At 40.5% G+C, this 20,967-nt stretch overlaps 1 protein-coding gene across 3 annotated transcripts in view; it reads right to left on the bottom strand.

The window, feature by feature from the left end:
• Positions 1-20,967, bottom strand: part of senp6a (SUMO specific peptidase 6a) — a 76,632-nt gene that overhangs the window by 31,437 nt on the left and 24,228 nt on the right. For 2 of the 3 annotated variants that reach the window (XM_067416739.1, XM_067416742.1), the window contains 7 exons: positions 18,683-18,746; positions 15,131-15,228; positions 13,784-13,924; positions 11,826-11,887; positions 8,957-9,045; positions 6,217-6,607; positions 2,149-2,390 (listed from right to left, as the gene is read on the bottom strand). In XM_067416739.1, the coding sequence (XP_067272840.1) occupies positions 2,149-2,390; positions 6,217-6,607; positions 8,957-9,045; positions 11,826-11,887; positions 13,784-13,924; positions 15,131-15,228; positions 18,683-18,746 (1,087 nt within the window). The remainder of the gene's footprint in view (positions 1-2,148; positions 2,391-6,216; positions 6,608-8,956; positions 9,046-11,825; positions 11,888-13,783; positions 13,925-15,130; positions 15,229-18,682; positions 18,747-20,967) is intronic. The other variant, XM_067416740.1, reaches the window with a different exon arrangement.

Raw genomic sequence — 20,967 nt, 5'->3', positions numbered from 1 at the left:
CTAACTTACCCATCACACACAGCCCCTAACCTACCCATCACAGACACAGCCCCTAACCTACCCATCACATACACAGCCCCTAACCTACCCATCACATACACAGCCCCTAACCTACCCATCACACACACAGCCCCTAACCTACCCATCACATACACAGCCCCTAACCTACCCATCACATACACAGCCCCTAACCTACCCATCACATACACAGCCCCTAACTTACCCATCACACACACACAGCCCCTAAACCTACCCATCACACACACACATAGAGACGCACTGCCCCTAAACCTACCCATCACACACACACACAGAGACACACTGCCCCTAAACCTACCCATCTCACACACTGCCCCTAAACCTACCCATCTCACACACACACACACACACACACACACACACACACACACTGCCCCTTAACCTACCCATCAGACACACAGACACACTGCCCCTAAACCTACCCATCACACACACAGAGACACACTGCCCCTAAACCTACCCATCACACACACACACACACATACACACACACACACACACACACACACACACACACACACAGAGACACACTGCCCCTAAACCTACCCATCTCACACACACAGCCCTTAAACCTACCCATTACACACACACACAGAGACACACTGCCTCTAAACCTACCCATCTCACACACACAGCCCTTAAATCTACCCATCACACACACACACAGAGACACACTGCCTCTAAACCTACCCATCTCACACACACAGCCCTTAAACCTACCCATCACACACACACACACACACAGAGACACACTGCCTCTAAACCTACCCATCACACACACACACACAGAGACACACAGCCCTTAAACCTACCCATCACACACACACACACACAGAGACACACTGCCCCTAAACCTACCCATCACACACACACAGAGACACACTGCCTCTAAGGCCTAGTCCACACGTACACGGGTATTTTTATTACCGGAGTTTTTCCTCCTCCGTTTTAAAAAACAATCGCGTCCACACAAGCACGGTTTTAAAAAAAATTATGTCCACATGAGAACGCAAAACTACGCTATGATTGGCTGCCTGATTTCCATATGGGTCCCATTCACTGCACCGATGCACATTGCACTGACTGAGGGATGCCATGGGCTCAAGTGAAACACTTCCTACAAGTTCCTTTGCTTTGGACTCAGTGACAGGTAACTGTATATACACAGGTGCAGGGCCGAAGTGGACTGTAATAGCTTCACACACTTGCTTTACTATTTTGTATTATTGCATTCTGGCGCCTTTGTTCTGCAATACAATGAAATAACTGAACATGTATCTATATACGTGTGATAAGAGCTGTTAGTGGAGTCCACCGCATAGAATCGACTCACGTAAATCAAAAGGAGATGTGCAAAATCTGATATCAAACAAGGGAAAGAACGGCGCACACTTCAATTTAAAAAGCCAAAATCTCCGGTTTCACCATCTACACGACAACGCTGTAACCGGAGTTTCTAAATATCTTCACCCTGGCCGGAGTTTTCAAAAAAGTCCGGTTTTAGTAACCGGATACAGCGTTTGCGTGTGGACGAACAGCCAAACAGCGTAGAAAAAGCTGCGGTTTTGAAAATACCCGTGTTTGTGTGGACAGGGCCTAAACCTACCCATCACACACACACACACAGAGACACACTGCCCCTAAACCTACCCATCTCACACACACACAGAGACACACTGCCCCTAAACCTACCCATCTCACACACACACAGAGACACACTGCCCCTAAACCTACCCATCACACACACACACACAGAGACACACTGCCCCTAAACCTACCCATCTCACACACAAACAGAGACACACTGCCCCTAAACCTACCCATCTCACACACACACAGAGACACACTGCCCCTAAACCTACCCATCACACACACACACAGAGACACACTGCCCCTAAACCTACCCATCTCACACACACAGCCCCTAACCTACCCATCACACACACACACAGCCCTTAAACCTACCCATCACACACACACACACACACACCCACACACCCACACACCCTAAACCTATCCATCACACACACTGCCCCTAAACCTACCCATCACACACACACGCTAAACTCTTATTATTGGACAGTAATAATCATAAATGCAACAGCTTACAGCATCTCTCATGCGGCGACTCCGGGGCATTGGGTTTCTGAGGTTTGCCTGAGTGAAGAAGTCGGTGCTAAGCTCCTCGTGTTCCTCCGCTGCTTTCACCGCCGCCTCCACCCGGCCACCGGAGGGCGCTGGAGACGAGTGGGCAGAGTCGGCCGGCCTCGGAGACACGCTGTCGAAACGATTAACGGTCCCCGTGCTGCTCACATTGTCACTTTCTTCATCCTCATCACTGGACAGCACGACTGCATTTCATCAAAACACACAAACAACAGATCATTTCATATTTTTGTTTTTAAAGGAACACTCCACTGTTTTTAGAAATAGGGCTTATTCAACTTCTTTCCTACATTTAGTTATGTGGGAAAAAGCATTTTTGATTTAGTTTGGCAGGATCACCACTAGCTTAGCTTAGCATAATGAATGGAATCCTATGTTGCCAGCTAGCATGTCCCGAGTAAAAGTGATCCAAAAAAACAAAACAAAAAACACCTAATTACTTCTTGTGGCCTGCGTATTTACAGCGAGTACAAAAAGCGATGCAGATTAAAGGCCCTTTCACACGGGACACGATTTTGACACATGAATAATTTGCGCAATTGTTTTATTTTTTGATCAGCTGCGTGTGTAATGAGCACTTTCACACCGAACGCGGATGTGCTGCGGAGAAAAAGCGACATTTATTTTTTCCGTTTCTATGCAGATTTTTTTTTACTCTAGCAGCGACAGAAACGGCTTCAACCAATCACATACAAGGAAACAAAGGTGACTAAATGTCCAGTTGATGTCGCGAGCTATTCACTCAACATTAACCTTTGGCAGGTGTGGCATTTCTCATGAGATTACAGCTGTAGGTCTAGTTAAAGCTGTACAGCTGCAGCTGTTTTTACAGACAGCAATAGCAGAGTTTAGCTCTAAGCCCACATAAACACACCTGGACCAGCTAATCAATGTTTTACGAGGCCCAAGCAAGACACTGATTAGCTTCAGGTGTGTTTATTTGGGGTTGGACCCTGAATATAAGACAAATTGTTTTTTCAGACATATTTCTGAGAAAAAAAAATAATTGTCTTGCATTCGGATCAATATGATATAATCTATTGTTTGTAACAAACCTACTGATATTTGGGTCTGTTCCTCACAAAGCTAGGCAACTTCTATGGTCCCTTTCTAACCTTAGCTATCTAAACCAGCTAACCAAAAACCAAACAACGAATGTTTAAGGTGATAATTTGCAGTGTTGCCACAGTTACTTTGAAAAAGTAATTTGATTACTGATTACTCCTATGAAAAGTAATTTAGCTACTTTACAGATTACTTGATTGTGAAAGTAACTAAGTTAGATTACAAGTTGCTTTATTAGTTACATTCAGCAGTTTCCGACAACACCCCGCCGCCTCAACACAGAAATGACAGCCGTTTTTGCCAACACTCACTTTATTGGAAGTGCATTTTTAACAGTAACGTCAACAATAGCCCCGTTTCCACCACAGGAACTTTACCCAGGAACCAGGAACTTTGGGTGGTACTTCGTGTGTTTAGACCGCAGGAACCAGGGTCTAAATAAAGTTCCGGGTAAATATTTCCCCCTCCAAACGGCCCTGCTCGCGAGGTAGTACTTTTTCAAAGTTCAGGAACTTTCGAGGGCGGGACTTGGGCGCTGAACATGCTGATTGGTTGAGCTGACGCAGCATTTTATTTCAACTCGGCATTTTTAAAAGTCTTTTGCGAGGTTCGGTCTACGTTCAGTAATAATCAGTCTTACACGCCGTGCTCATGTTGACAAGAGAGGAAAGTTAATTTTTCTGAGGGGTTAACTTTTTATTTCGTAAGTTATGAAGATAATGTTGGAGTAATGACACAGCGTATATTGCCCCAGGCAGTTTTTACTTTAACTGCGCCTGACAGAATTTTTTTTTTTTCTCAGATGATTATTTAAACAATTAAATAGCTTATAATATAATACTGTATTAGTCCTGGTGGCCGTTAAGAGTTGCTATGGCTTCAGTTAACACACTCCAGCTGCTGGAGAAAACAGCGTTGACATTTTTGATGTGGCAGACAAACTGCTTATGTGACAAAATGATTGCGATTGAAAGTCATTACATGTAAACACCAAATCGGTTTAGATAACGTCTCATGTAAACAGTCCACTAAATCTTTCAATCGGTACACACAAAAATGATTACTGTCCGTTAGGGCTGTCATTTTTGAAAAAAATCTAATTCGAACGGAATTCAAATATCAAGCAATGCATTCGAATATATTCAATTATCTACAACGCCGTCATCTCCAGCAGCTGGAATGTGTTTACGGATGCCATAGCAACTCTCAACGGCCACCAGGACTTTACCGTTTTATAAAAGCTATTCATTTGTTGTAAAGTGTAATAATCATCTCAGAAAAAATAAATTCTCATGTCAGGCGCAGTTGAAGAAGTTAATGATTGTTTGCTTACATAGGCTTAGGGACAGTGTCATTATGCCAACATTATCTTCATAACTTAATAAAGTTAATAAAGTAAAATAAAGTTTCTCCCTCAGAAAAATGTATTTTCCTCTCGTCATGCTTGGTGCATGAGCGCGACGTGTGCTCTTCAGTGGTGAAGGCGCGCGCTGTGCCTACATAGAAGAGGCACGCTCAAAAGTAATCCGGTCAGGTCATTTACATGGTGAAATGTTTCGTTTGATCGATTCATGAAAAGGTTTATCCACCCATCTCAAAACGATTACAATTTCATTCAGTTTGGGCATTTTTATTACGATTGATCAGGTGTTTATATGGAGCATTTTCTTTCAGATTGGACTTTTAAACTGATTGCAGTGCTCCATGTAAACGCACCGACAGTAAAAACAATTGCGCTACATGGGACTTTAAAAACCGGATAGTTTATTTATAGTTCGATTACGGATATTTCACGTCATCTTCGCATGCATATCGAAAAGTGACAGCCCTGGTCCGTCACTGGCTTGGAGGAACAGTCACGTGCAGTCCTACATCACCGGACTAATTTGCCTAATCTTCTCGGAACTTTATCGCGGTGGAAACGCAGACAGCTGCAGGTCTGGGGGGGGAGAAAAGTTCCTGTAAAAAAAGTTCCTGGTACAAATTGTTCCGGGTAATTTTGGTGGAAACGGGGCTAAAGTATCTCCTGACATTTTAAATGGAAATTAAAAAATATTTCCTGAAAAAATACTCCCAAGACACAAGAAGAAAGCAAAAATATATTTAAAAAATGTTTACTAAGGAAAATGACTAAAATAGTAACTCACAGTGACTTGGATTGGATAAGTAACTTTTTTCTGATTACTGGTTTGGAAATAGTAAATAGAAATCACTGATAATTTGTAGGAGAATGTGATATGTTAAAAGGTTAGTTCACCCAAAAATGAAAATTATTTAATTAATTCCTCCCCCTCATGTCGTTGGACACCCGTAACACCTTCGTTCATCTTCAGAACACAAATGAAGATATTTTAGTGTAAAGCTGAGAAAGGCTTCAGAAAGGCCTCCATTGGCATTCAGTACATTCCCACTCACAAGACCCATAAAGGCCCTAAACACATCGACACAAAGCCCATCTCACTACAGCGGCTGTACAATCATTTTATAATGTGACGAGAATAGTTATTGTGCGCAAAAAAATAAAAATAACTTTATCCACCAAGTTACTGATGTGAACTTGAGAAGTGCCGCTATCGCCTGAGCTCACGTCCAAGACCTACACGGAAGACAATAACTTGGCGGATAAAGTCATTATTTTGTTTGTTGTTTGCGCACAATAACTATTCTCGTTGCTTCGTAATATAATTGTACATCCACTGTAGTGAGATGGACTTTGTGTCGATGTGTTTAGGGCCTTTATGGGTCTTGTGAGTGGGAATGTACTGAATGCCAATGGAGGCCTTTCTGAAGCCTTTCTCAGCTTTACACTAAAATATCTTCATTTGTGTTCTGAAGATGAACGAAGGTCTTACGGGTGTCCAACGACATGACGGTGAGGAATTAATGAAATCATTTTCATTTTTGGGTGAACTAACTCTTTAAGAGTTTGAAGTGTAGTGCACTTACTAGGGTCGTTTAATTCGCATGGTTTGGTGAGCTGCTGTTTCTTGCCTCCGGCTTGCTTGTGTCCATTACACACCGAGCTTCCAGAAGTTGTGACTCTTCCATTGTGCGGGAGGAGCATATTTCCGTGGGTGATCCGCACCGATGGGTTTATTATAAGGTCTAGCTGTTGAGAGCATCCTCCAGAGGTGGGCTCATAAAAGCTCCTGCTGATCTGAAGGCCGGGCGGCTGCGAGCGAATGGAGGGGCGGGGCGGCAGTGTTGAAGCAACAGTAGAAAGGGGCAGAGTCTCAGCAGGAAGGATAAATCCACAGCTGTCACATTTCACATGGTCCTCACTTGGCTGGCCACATTTACCACAAACTGTGAGGTAATCATCAGGCTGAAGGGGCTGCTGGGTGTGAGAAGGTCCATACTCAGACATCTTTATAACATTACACACTTAAAGGGTTAGTTCAACCAAAAATGAAAAGTCTGTCATTAATTCCTCACGTTGGACACCCGCCAGACCTCCGTTCATCTTCACACACAGATGAAGATATTAGTGTTGAAATCCGATGGCTCAGAAAGGCCTTCATTGACACCAATGTCATTTCCTCTCTCAAGACCCATAAAGGCACTAAAGACGTCGTTACAAAGCCCATCTCACTACAGCGGCTCTACAATCATTTTATGAAGTGTGCAAAAAAAACTAAATAACGACTTATATAGCGATGACTGATTTCAAAACAAAGATTCAACGGTTATGAATCAGTGAATCGATTCATGATTCGGATCACCAAAGTCACGTGATTTCAGCAGTTTGACACGCGATCCGAATCAGGAGTCGATTCACTGATTCATAACAGTTCGAATCTGTGTTTTGAAATCGGCCCATCACTATATAAGTCGTTATTTAGCTTTTTTGCGCACAAAAACTCTTCTCGTCTTCATAAAATGATTGTAGAGCCGCTGTAGTGAGATGGGCTTTGTAACGACGTCTTTAGTGCCTTTATGGGTCTTGAGAGAGGAAATGACATTGGTGTCAATGAAGGCCTTTCTGAGCCATCGCATTTCAACACTAATATCTTCATCTGTGTGTGAAGATGAACGGAGGTCTGACGGCTGTCCAACCACAGGAGGAATTAATGACTGAATTTTAATTTCTGGGTGAACTAACCCTTTAAAGTGTTTGTTCACCCAAAAATGTGTTCAACATTCAAAAATAGATCATAAAAATAATCCATATGGATGGAGTGGTTTAATCCATGTCTTCTGAGGAGACACGCCCATTTTATAGGATGAACAGACCGACAGACTTAATTTAGGCTTTTGTTTACACACACAATAATTGATGAACACATACATGGAGCACATCAAAAGCGGTAAACAAAAGCTCAACCATGCCTGATTGCAGGAATGAACCTCATTGGTTCTCACGCGTTAAGCAAGCATGTTTAAAATATTATATTTTATGTGCTCTATATTAGGGCTTCATAATAACAGTTAAATATTTCGCTAATGTTTGTTCTCATTTGAAAAATTCCAAAGAGAGAGATTTTAGCATTATCAAATGAAAAAACAACACAAAAAAAAAAAAACACAATTGATCACAATTGTATTGATAAGAATAAATTGAACACAAACCATTAATCCGACTTCTTCATATTTTTGGTGAGTGCTTTGTCTCAATGTTTGATATTTAATGAGAAGCAATTCAGTTACAAATGAGACCAATGAGACATGGACTGGTTGGACAGACAGACAGGTAGAATGATAGATGGAGGGACAGATGGATGGATGGATGGATGGATGGATGGATGGATGGATGGATGGATTGGCTGGACAGACAGACAGGTAAAATGATAGATGGAGGGACGGATGGATGGATGGATGGATGGATGGATGGATGGATGGATGGATGGATGGATGGATGGATGGATTGGCTGGACAGACAGACAGGTAAAATGATAGATGGAGGGACAGATGGATGGATGGATGGATGGATGGATGGATGGATGGATGGATGGATGGATGGATGGATGGATGGATGGATGGATGGATGGATGGACGGACAGACAGACAGGTAGAATGATGGATGGATGGATGGATGGATGGATGGATGGATGGATGGATGGATGGACTGGCTGGACAGACAGACAGGTAGAATGATGGATGGATGGATGGATGGATGGATGGATTGGCTAGACAGACAGACAGGTAGAATGATAGATGGAGGGATGGATGGATGGATGGATGGATGGACACAGACAGGTAGAATGATAGATGGAGGGACAGATAGATGGATGGATGGATGGATGGGATTGGATGGACTGGCTGGACAGACAGACAGACAGGTAGAATGATAGATGGAGGGACAGATAGATAGATGGATGGATGGATAGATGTATAATGGGATAGGGATGGATTGGATTGATGGGATTGGCTGGACAGAAAGACAGGTAGAATGATAGATGGCGGGACGAATAGATGGATGGATTGGATGGACTGGCTGGACAGACAGACAGGTAGAATGATAGATGGCGGGACGAATAGATGGATGGATTGGATGGACTGGCTGGACAGACAGACAGGTAGAATGACAGACGGACGAATGGATGGAAAGCAATCATGTCTTATGGACTTGGAACAATAAGAGGTTGGGTAATTGATGACAGAACTTAGCATTTGGGTTAATGAAGAAAAACGTACAAAAATGCTCATTTGACCAATCACACATTTAAATGTAGAGGTAGAGCCTCACCTCAACTGGTGCGCCCACAGCATCAGGACTATTGTTCATCGTCCGCCGTTTCTGATGGACACGTCTCTTAATAGTTATGTCTCCTGAATCTAGTAAACAGCAGAAAAACATGAATATCAATGCTCTATCCCATGTTCTTATTTTTATATTAAAAATATGGCATGCAGTTGCATCAGACAATGGTATAAAGCTATTCAAACATCATTCAATGTAAATTACGATAATCATATTTAGTAATCGCAATTACAATTTTAAGGGGATAATCGACAATTATGATTTGTCTCATTCGTGCAGCCCTAGCTTTTACATTTATTTTTGAAACCAATTCTTCTCAAGTCTCCGATAAAAGCAAGTCTGTTCTCTAACTGAACTAAATGATTTTATTACTATTAAATTACGACGGTGGCAAAGTGATGTAACCGGTGTTGTGCCTGAACACCGAATATCACAGCAAGCCTAATAGATATGATGTAAACACCATGAATGAATGATTAAAGTATGCAGTTCTGAAATATAAATTATTACTGTAGGATTGACAGAGACAAAGACTAAGGCAAAACACCGTTTGAAAGATGGTTTTATGATGTATATATTTGAACAAAGAAGTTTGCATGTAGCATTAACACTTTACTTGATTGCTCATAAAATAACTCCAGTAACCAGTTAACACTCCTTTCCAAATTTTGATGCGCTCTTTTCTTCAGTACCACCAGAAGATTGACCTTTATCTGTAAAGGGACTGCTAAAATGGCTGAAAAGCTACATTCGAATTTCTTTCTTCAATATTAGCCAAATCCAAATTATAGTCGAATTCTAAAAGGCAATACTTAAAGGGTTAGTTCACCCAAAAATGAAAATGTCTGTCATTAGCTCCTCACCCTAATGTCGTCCCACACCCGTAAGACCTCCGTTCATCTTCACACACAGTTTAAGATATTTTATATTTAGTCTGAGAGCGTATGCAAGTGTATGCACACTATACTGTCCATGTCCAGAAAGGGAATAAAAACATCATCACAGTAGTCCATATGAGACATCAGTGGGTTAATTAGAGTCTCTTGAAGCATCCAAAATACATTTGGGTCCAAAAATAACAAAAACTACGACTTTATTCAGCATTGGCTTCTCTTCCGCGTTTGTGTTCAATCCTCAAATAAAGATTCAAACGGTTATGAATCAGTGAATCGATTCATGATTCGGATCGCGTGTCAAACTGCTGAAACCACATGACATTGGCGATCCGAATCATGAATCATTACGCTGAATCATAACCTTGCATACGCTCTCGGACTAAATATAAAATATCTTAAACTGTGTGTGAAGATGAACGGAGGTCTTACGGGTGTGGAGCGACATTAGGGGGAGGAGTTAATGACATTAATTTCATCTTTGGGTGAACTAACCCTGTAATGTTAGAGGGAAAAGGTACTGTTTTGTCTCCTATGCCCACAAGACGGCGCAAGCGAGCACAACAACCATGCAAACCAAATCAAGCATTGCATCTTATTTAAATAAAATGACATTCACTTTTTTTAAACAATTGTTATTAAATAAAATATAATTTCATTAATGAGGATGTAAGAAAAATTGGGTAAAAAAAGTGCATAAAACTGCAGCAGTAACCTGAGAAAACACCCTTCAACAAACAACGTAATGTGAACACAAAGTAGCAAAACGACATTCAGAAACACTCTATTTCCACTCACTAAACATCTGCATATTGTTCGTTAAAAACACCAAACGATCAACCTTTGCTGAGGTATGGTCAAGTGTGTCTTTGCCAGCAGTGCAATACGTGGACACACATATAACATTACTGCATGATTTTGCCACCAACTGAAAGGATTTTCGTCAGAAGGTTGGTAGCATATCTTCTCTTTCATTTCTATCTATCTATCTATCTATCTATCTATCTATCTATCTATCTATCTATCTATCTATCTATCTATCTATCTATCTATCTATCTATCTATCTATCTATCTATCTATCTATCTATCTATCTATCTATCAAAAATATGGACGTAGTGTCCGTGACGTCACTAATAGGATTACGATAAGCCGTTCTGAAGCGTAAAGTAGAGTCGAGTTGGGCGTCGCCATCTTGTGAGCGAGTCATCGCGCGTCACTCCCGGATAACAGAAAATGGGCAAAGAGGCGGGATGTGGGCGGAGTGTGTGTTACACAATGACTATAGACGGCGGATAAATGGCTATCCACCTGTCACTCAAAGTAACCACGCCCTTAATTATGCAGAACTTTAAGGCTTTATATAATGCAAACGAATGAGTTATAAAAAAAATTCACCCCCTCACAGTTGTCATGAAGGGCAAAATTAGCCGTATAGGCCAAAACCACAATTTGTACCAGGCTGTAAACATGTTTTTTTCTGCTGTAAAGTTGAGAATTTTATCATGAGGCTCAATGAGATTCTGCTCCTTCTGTAGCCCTAGTGGCCAGTTAAGGATTTGCAGTTTACGTTACTTCCGTATTGGCTTCAAAAGATCGCGGGAGGTTACCGCTTGTATCCATCTCATGCTCCAACGCCTTGATAGCTTTCTTCTGCACTGCTGTGTCTGACTGTATACATACGCCATCGAACAGGTTGCCCATTTTCTCTCGCACTCCCGAGTCCTCACTCTTTTTTCCCGCCTTTTTTCAAAATAACAACACAGCCTCACCGCTGTACTAGATAAACAAGTTGCGTCAGTTACGTCGTCATCATGTCTCGTGCGCCTCTACCAAAAAAAAATCCAATGCACGGTTTTTGCAATCGAACATGCTTTTTTTGTTTTTTGGTGTAAATTAAACGAATATTCAAAATTCAAATTTGTATCTAACAATCTGTCAGTAAATGTTGAATCTGCTTACCTGAAATCTCAGGACAGGTGAGAAGAATGTTCTCCAGCTCAACTCTTTGGATCAGATCAGATCTACAGGAGAGACACATTGGCAGACATCATAAAAATGCTATAATATGGCAGATCCACTTAAAGGGTTAGTTCACCCAAAAATTGTATTTGTCATTAACTCCTCACCCTAATGTCGCTCCACACCCGTAAGACCTCTGTTCATCTTCACACACAGTTTAAGATATTTTATATTTAGTCCGAGAGCGTATGTAAGTGTATGCACACTATACTGTCCATGTCCAGAAAGAGAATAAAAACATGATCAATGTAGGGATGGCGAAAACTAAACATTTTCTTGACCGACCACCGAGCTTCATTAGCCGGTCGAAACCGGTTAACCGATTAGTTTAAAATATGCTGCGCTATTTGAAATAACAGCTGCGAGCCGCGCTTCCGCTCTCTCTCACACGCACACACACACAATGTCCCGGCACCCTTTCACTCACGTCACTTTTTTAAAAAAACCCACAGCACGAAACATGAGTCCCGCAAACGCGGCGCCGAGGAGCTTGTTTGTAATCGGAGGACAAATGGCTCCTTAGTTTCGAAACGGTTTGGGTACAAGGTGATGGCGTTGAAAATAAAGGCTTTTGTCTAGCGTTAGAAGCTCATTTGAAACATTGCCGCGGCTCATTTGAGAAAATGACAGCTCCGAAGAGACGGCGCTTTAGTTCGTGGTAGTGCTAACAATAATAAAGAAAGATGATCAACACCTTATGTGTTACCACTGAAATGTAGATGTAATATATTTCCAAATGTAAGCCCATCTTATGCGGAATGACGCTTCATACTGTCGTCTGCCCCTACTCTAACCTCGAGTGTTTTAGCCTGTTTACTTTTTGCAAACCTTGTGACCGCACAAACCCAAACGCTGTGACCTTGCGCCAAATGTTTTTATTGGTTTATTAAGTACAAACAGGCGAGTCATAAAAAATTGAGTGTGAGTGATTTGTTCACTTCACACAAAAATATTTTGGAATGAGACGGCTAACTGTAGTAGCGTTTAGTCCACTGTCTATAATAGCCTAATTTAGAGATCTTTTTTTTTTTTAACCGACAACTTTGATCGGATAAACGTTGATATGGTCAACCGTCGGTCAAGCGGTCACCGGTTAACATCCCTAGATCAATGATTCGGATCGCGCGTCAAACTGCTGAAATCACGTGACATTGGCGACCCGAATGATTGATCGATTCACTGAATCATGAACAGTTTGAATCTTTTTTTGAGGAACCCGGAAGAGAAGCCAATGCTGAATAAAGTCGTAGTTTTTGTTATTTTTGGACCCAAATGTATTTTGGATGCTTCAAGAGACTCTAATTAACCCACTGATGTCTCATATGGACTACTGTGATGATGTTTTTATTCCCTTTCTGGACATGGACAGTATAGTGTGCATACACTTGCATACGCTCTCAGACTAAATATAAAATATCTTAAACTGTGTGTGAAGATGAACGGAGGTCTTACGGGTGTGGAACGACATTAGGGCGAGGAGTTAATGACAGACATTTCATTTTTGAGTGAACTAACCCTTTAAGTATTGCCTTTTAGAATTCGACTATAATTTGGATTTGGCTAATATTGAAGAAAGAAATTCGAATGTAGCTTTTCAGCCATTTTGGCAGTCCTTTTACAGAAACGTCACATATCTGATATTCTGGGTTCAAACTTGAGGGAGAGACAGATAAAGTGTGCAGCCAAGAATGTGAATGTACCTTATTTGACCCAAACTACAGACAAAACACAGAGGCTTATGTCTCATAGTTTTACCTTCGCACCTGAAAACAGATTACTAACAAAGTCAAGGCAGCATTCCTCCCAACGCTCATGTTTCTAATAGAGCACATTATGACCGACTTGATGTCAAACATCGGTCACCTGTTATTCTGTAGTCAGTTGGTTCAGTGCCATACCTTTGCTCCAGCTTTCTGCTCGAAGGAGAGAACTGTGTGTGCTGGAAGAGCCGCCCCTGAACCATAACTCCTTGGGATGGTGCCGGGCTCATTATCAGATAGCTGGTTCGATTCGGGACACTCACTGAATGAGCTGCTTCACTGAGAGACCATGAACAACAACAAAGGGGATGAGTACAAATATCTGATTTAGAGAATACTGCTATAAATTTTTTTTTTGGAGAACAGAGCAATGTACTGGAATTAAAGGGTTAGTTCACCCAGAAATTAAAATTCTGTCATTAATTCCTCCTGTGGTTGGCCAGCCGTCAGACCTCCGTTCATCTTCAGACACAGATGAAGATATTAGTGTTGAAATCCGATGGCTCAGAAAGGCCTTCATTGACACCAATGTCATTTCCTCTCTCAAGACCCATAAAGGCACTAAAGACGTCGTTACAAAGCCCATCTCACTACAGCGGCTCTACAATCATTTTATGAAGACACGAGAATAGTTTTTGTGCGCAAAAAAACTAAATAACAACATATAGTGATGGGCCGATTTCAAAACCGATTTTTCAAACAGTTATGAATCAGTGAATCGATTCGGGTCACCAAAGTCACGTGATTTCAGCAGTTTGACACGCAATCCGAATCATGAATCATGAACTTCACAAAGCAGTGTTTGAAATCAGCCATCACTATATAAGCCGTTTTTTCGGGGGGGTTTTGCGCACAAAAACTATTCTCGTGGCTTCATAAATGATTGTAGAGCCGCTGTAGTGAGATGGGCTTTGTAACGACGTCTTTAGTGCCTTTATGTAGCCTGACAAAAACAAAATAACTTATATAGTGATGGGCCGATTTCAAATCAAAGTTTCAAACCGTTATGAATCAGCGTATTGATTCATGATTCGGATCGCCAAAGTCACATGATTTCAGCAGTTTGACACGAATCGATTCACTGATTCATAACGGTTCGAATATTTGTTTTGAAATCGGCCCATCACTATATAAGCCGTTATTTAGTTTTTTTGCACACAAAAACTATTCTCGTGTCTTCATAAATGATTGTAGAGCCGCTGTAGTGAGATGGGCTTTGTAACGACGTCTTTAGTGCCTTTATGGGTCCTGAGAGAGGAAATGACATTGGTGTCAATGAAGGCCTTTCTGAGCCATCGGATTTCAACACTAATATCTTCATCTGTGTGTGAAGATGAACGGAGGTCTGATGGCTGGCCAACCACATGAGAAATGATGATTTTTGGGTGAACTAACCCATTAATAACAATTTAAGCTAAAATAATTATATTTTAAAAATACTTTAATATATTTTAATTTTCACCCATATTCCCACATTTACAATACCTCAGCTTGCCAGTTCTGTTGAGTGGTCTTAATTGATTTGGACGTCGTTCGTGAGTCTCCACGGACCCATTAGCACTGAAGCGCTTCATGGAGGGAGTCTGCCAAAAACACAGAGCACTCAGGTTATAAGGTCAAAGTTTAACATACCTGCAGACCAGTCCTAACAACCATCCAACATGAGATCATTAACATCTGATCACAATTACACTATATGGACAAAAGTATAATGCATTGCTAATTAAGTGTGTTTATTCCAGTTAATTCTGGAAGGACTATTACGTCACGCAATGACGTTCTAGAAAAATGTGTATGAGAAACTTTGTTGCAACAGTTTGGGGAGGGTCCTTTTCTACTCCAGAATCAACATTAAGTGGAATTAATTAAATGTTGTTTGGCCAAAAATAAGCAAAGATGTGATCTGCTGTAAAGCGTAACAACACCAGGCTGTAGTTCCTCTGCACGCATTTGTTAGAATACATACATAAGATATATCATGTACACAAGATGATGGTTTCAATTATTAATACTAAATGTTACATATTTTAACACTGTTGTTATATAAAACCATGTAACTAGCTTTTGATCCTTTACTTGAACAAAATATTATTGCCTCATGTATATATATATATATATATCAGAGTTTCCGCTAGAAAAAAATGGTGCCGGTCAAAGTGACCGGCAGAGGTTTCGTTTTCCGGACATTTTGATGATATGCCGGTCAAAAACTCCTGAAAGCAGTTTATGTAACTTAAAAAAGTTACATAGCCTAATCAGGCCGTATATGCAACATGTTTATTAGCCTAACTTTCAAATAGACTAAAAAAAAAAAAACATGAACGTCCGATTGGCGTCAATCAACCATTTTTTTTAAACTCATAGGCGTAATTTGCGGGTGGGACAGGTGGGACGTGTCCCAACCACTTTTTTTAAAACATCTTGCTTCACGGATGAACCTAAGTAATACAAACAAAACATCTCTGGTTAACTAGAAGAGTATAATTTCATTCGTTTGTTAAATAAGAGGCGATCTGGCGCTCGTTGCCGCTGTTATCAGTGGAGCAGATTTCTCTCGCGGCTCGTGCAGTCTTCACACAGACGAGCGCTTTAATCTAACGCTTAACGCCGTTGCAGAGACTTTCTGTTTGTTCCGGTCAGATCACGAAACAAAATGCACAAAAACTGTCCCTGCTCTTGATGTACAACCACTGATGGTATTCGGTTTTGATGAGAGAAAAAATAGGCTACGAGGGCATATTAGAAACGAAAACTTCTGACAAGTTTAACAGACTAGACCAGTGATTATAAGCAAAGTGTGCAAATCTATTTGCCTTTATTCACGTGAAAAATCTTGGCACAACACTATTGTGTTTAGATGCAATAATTAAACGCAATTAATAAATTTAATTATAAACTCAGTATGTATCATTTAGTTGGTAACATTTAAATTGGCCACCGTGTGAAATGACTCCTTGTCAAATTAACAAACAAATGACTAGGCCTATAACATTGTTTCGTGTCATTTTGGCTACTTTTTACGCTTTTTTGTAGTGCTGAATAATTGTGCAGCTGCCGACTTAAAATCAAAAGTTCCCAGAGTCACAAGCCGCGAAACCTTGTTCTCAGCAAGGCAACTTCGCTGCTTCGTCTTTATCCGATTCTGCAGCGAGAACCCCCTCTCTGCAGGAACACTCGAGACAGGGATTACACAGGCTATCTTGGCGAACTCGGTCCACTCTGGATACATTTCGTGGAAATCACATATGAGGACTTCGCAGGCTGTGGAGAATTGCAATCCTCCATAGCCACGGAGCGCTGTCATGACAGCGAGGGCATCACGTCGCAGGCTTATGGTATCGATAAGAGGCAGTTTTAACCTGACAATTTGACCGAAAAGATTTCATTTTGTCGGACATTTAATTTTTTTTCCCGGCCAATGTCCGGTAATTACCGGACAACGGAAACCCTGGTGTATATATATATATATATATATATATATATATATATATATATACATATATACACACATACATACAAACCGTTTCCCTGCCATTGACAAGCTTTTACAGCGCTTTCCGGGTTTTTACTGTTAAACACTGGGGGATGGGGGGGTGGCTATTGCACATCTAAACAAGTACAGAATCTCCAGGTCAAAACATAGGAAAAGAAGAAGCAGAAACAAGCAAACTGATATAAGCATATGCATATGAAAAAAATTTGATCATCAAACATTAAACAGCATATAAATCAAAACTGCCTAATGTTACAGAATTGCCCAAGGATGAGCTACAGGACTGTGAAGCATTAGGGGTGTTGATGGACTCGATCTCCTCCATCTGTGTTTGATCATTGCTCTGAATCCCATCCGGATGTAGTCTTTGACAAAACAGTATTTCTCTCAGCTTTTTACTCAAAATGTTGCTTTTTTTTATGAAACTTGGCCACATTCTAGTGTTGATAAAAAAAGATAAGTAAAAATTAAATAAAAAATGTGTTTAAAAGCAGAGGCTCTATTATTTCATTTGATATATTGCATGTTCAGATATTCATACAACAAAATATTCGATGGGTCATGACATTTTTGTGAAAATGACAAAAAAGTTCCCGTCTGCCTGGGTAAGAGTCAAGTCATTATAGGGCTATTATTTGTTTAGGTCTATTTTTATGACCGGAAAAATATCTTGATTAATCATCAAAATAATTGTTAAAGACAGTCTTAATAGTATACTATAATTATAATATTTACATGAAAAGTAACATCTTTAATTACTTTATGCACATTATACATTACATTTAATATTATCTAAAAATATTAAGTAAACTGTAAAAATTAATACAACAAAGCAGCCCTTGTACCATGCCACTTAAATAGGTATGAAGTACATTTTCACCAAAACATCAAGATTAACTCTTTCCTCACCAGCAATTAAAAAAAGAGAGAAGTTGCCAGTCACCATCAGCATTTTATGTAATTTTCACACAAATGTCATGGCCCTCCAAATATTTTATCAATATCTGAACATGCAATATATCAAAAGAAAGAATAGATGCTTCATTCATTCTTTTTTATCAACACTTGACTGTGAGTACATTTAATTAAAAAAGCAGCATTTTAAGCAAAAGGCTGAGAAAAATCATGTTTTTGTCAAAGACTACAACTGGATGGGATTCAGAGCGATTATCACACACAGAGATGGAGTAGATCGAGTCCATCAACACCCCAAAGTTCCACAGTCCTTTAGCTTGTCCTGGTTTGACATTTCATTCATTAACATTAAGCAGTTTTGATGTATACGCTGTTTAAAGTTGATAACCACGTTATTTTACATATGCATATGATCACATATGATATTGCTTGTTTCTGCGTCTTCTTTTCCTGTGTTTTGATCTGACCATAATGTACTCGCTCAGGAGATGTGTAATAGCACCCACTATCGTACAACAGTGAAAACACAAAGCTGAAAAAACCCACCAATGGCAGGGCAAGAGTTAAGAAAAATATTTGAAAGAAAATACATGAAAATGAAGCATATAAGAGACAGATTGACTAAATACCTTGATTCCCTCAGGTGAAAGCTCCTGCTGGCCACTCAATCGCTCCATGGTCACAAGGGCGGCGCTAGTGGGCAATGAGAGAGAGACAGAGAGAGAGACTTAAGATGTGTTCACACTTGGTTTATGTCACACTAAATCATGCCAAAACACAGTTCGTCGCACGCCCATTGGTCCATGGCAATCATGTAAAAGGTGGGTGTGGCATGGAAATCTTCAAGCAGTTTCAAGCTCCAGAAACAAACACCAAACAAACTTTGTTAGGCCTGATTTTGTTTAAAAAGACAACCCATGGAATGTGGAATGCTTGTCTTCAAGAATAAGAGATAAGGGGAATATTTCAAGGCTTTAAGGGATGTTGTTGTAAAGCAGACTGGTATAACAACACTTGTTTCAGTGCTCAGACTTTGTCCAAACAACAGAAATACAAGCAACTAAGATTATTCAATAGATAACCCTCCTTTTTTGTATTATAATTACTTTGTCTCATCATGCTTGAACTCTTGGCTTCTCAGTCAACATCTTGGCTGATAGCAGACTGTAATACAGTTCTGGGTAAGACACAAAACACTCATTTTGTGCAGAAAACAAGACTTGCTGTTGATTTAAGTTTTGGACACCAGACAAAATGGATGACTTCTGACAGGATCCGGTGTCTGGGGATGAATCTACCATTTCTGGTTTGGAGATCTAGCACGTTCGCTGATGCACACCCAACTTCATAAAATCACTTTCACACAAACCCAACTCTGGCATCACATATAGTCTTCAAAAGTACAGACTTCGGTATCAAGTCAGTACTGAAACATAAAAAATGTGACTACCAGGGAGTGTTTGAAAGCATGTGTATCTCAGCAGATCTCTAATATATCTGCCAAAAACACCTGCTTTCAAACACTCCTAGGTATATCTGCGTAAGATCTTGGTGAAGAGTGTCTAAAATGTCTATTTAAAACGTGTTTTTGAAGCATTGATCACTTTCCCCAATTACAGATATTTCTGTTGAGCGCATGAACATAACAGCCAATCAGAGGTTGTTAAGAATCCATTCAACTAGCACAAAATGCTGGTGGGAAATAGGGCTGTCAAAATTGCTCAAAAATAACGTTTGAAAATATTCCCTCTAAAATAAACACGAATATTCAAACTATTCGAACATCTGGTTGCGCATTTGGTTAATGACGTGCATTAAGTCAATAACAGGACAAATAATACAAAGAGAAATAACTACTTGTATAGGTAGTCTATTTAAAGGGTTACTTCAGCGATTAGCATATGGCTTTGTATCAGTAGAAACCCTGGAGTATATTCAAATGATTGTGCTTTCCCCCCTCATATCCCCCTGAGACAAGAGATTTATGCATTTTATTTCTGGAAAAATTCCTCCTATGATGCAAATTGACGATTTTTGCATCATAGGAGGAATGCTTGCCCAAAGGCTAAAGACTACAGCCAGCAGAGGGAGCCATTTCCGCATGTTTTGAACTCACGCGTGGGGGATGGGAGATTACACTCAGCTTGCAGGGAGAGCTCAGCTGGCAGGCACTCATTTAAACGGAGCTATGGTGAGCAATGTAAGTCTTTTAACTTCTCAAATTAATTTCTATGAAAGTTAAGCTTGCAAAGGCATGAACTGAAACGCGCCAGACTGAACTCGCGTTGTGAATGTATGCCGCGAGTGTAGTCGCGATTACCTCAGCTCTCATCACTCCTGCAGTTAGTGCTCAGTGCTGTGAGACTCGCGCGGTGACTCACTCATTATATTGAACAGACACGTTCAGTTTTTAATTGTAGTGTCTTCTCTAACTCAGTCACAGTAATGAAGTTGGTGGCGTTGGGAATGGCCTCACAGGTCAGCGAAGCATTCTGGGAATTGTAGTCTTTCATCCCCATGGGACAAAAATAGATTTTCTGTCTTTTCTCAGTCTAGAAGACACCAAATTCAAAAATAATTTCACATTTCTACTGCATTGATGACCCAGTTTAAATACAGATTCATCTTCCCAGCGCTGAAGTACCCCTTTAAGTTTAAACATATTTGACAGTGTATTACCTACACAAAAACAAGTAAATTAAGTAATGGCCAAGACCCAGACCTCACTCTCTCTCGCGCTCTCCGCGCATAACGGTTTAAATTAACAAACTTTGAGGGCTGATCAAGAGTTTTGTGTAAGCAATTTAAGGTCGCCTCGTCCCAACTATAGCAGGCTTCATTCAGTGATTGAAACAAATATTATTAATATTAATGTAAATCTTACAGCATATTGAACGCTCGAGCGAGCTGTGCT

Source organism: Pseudorasbora parva, chromosome 15 (assembly GCF_024679245.1).
Source record: "Pseudorasbora parva isolate DD20220531a chromosome 15, ASM2467924v1, whole genome shotgun sequence".
Lineage (NCBI taxonomy): Eukaryota > Metazoa > Chordata > Actinopteri > Cypriniformes > Gobionidae > Pseudorasbora > Pseudorasbora parva.
This window is presented reverse-complemented; position numbering and strand designations above follow the sequence as displayed.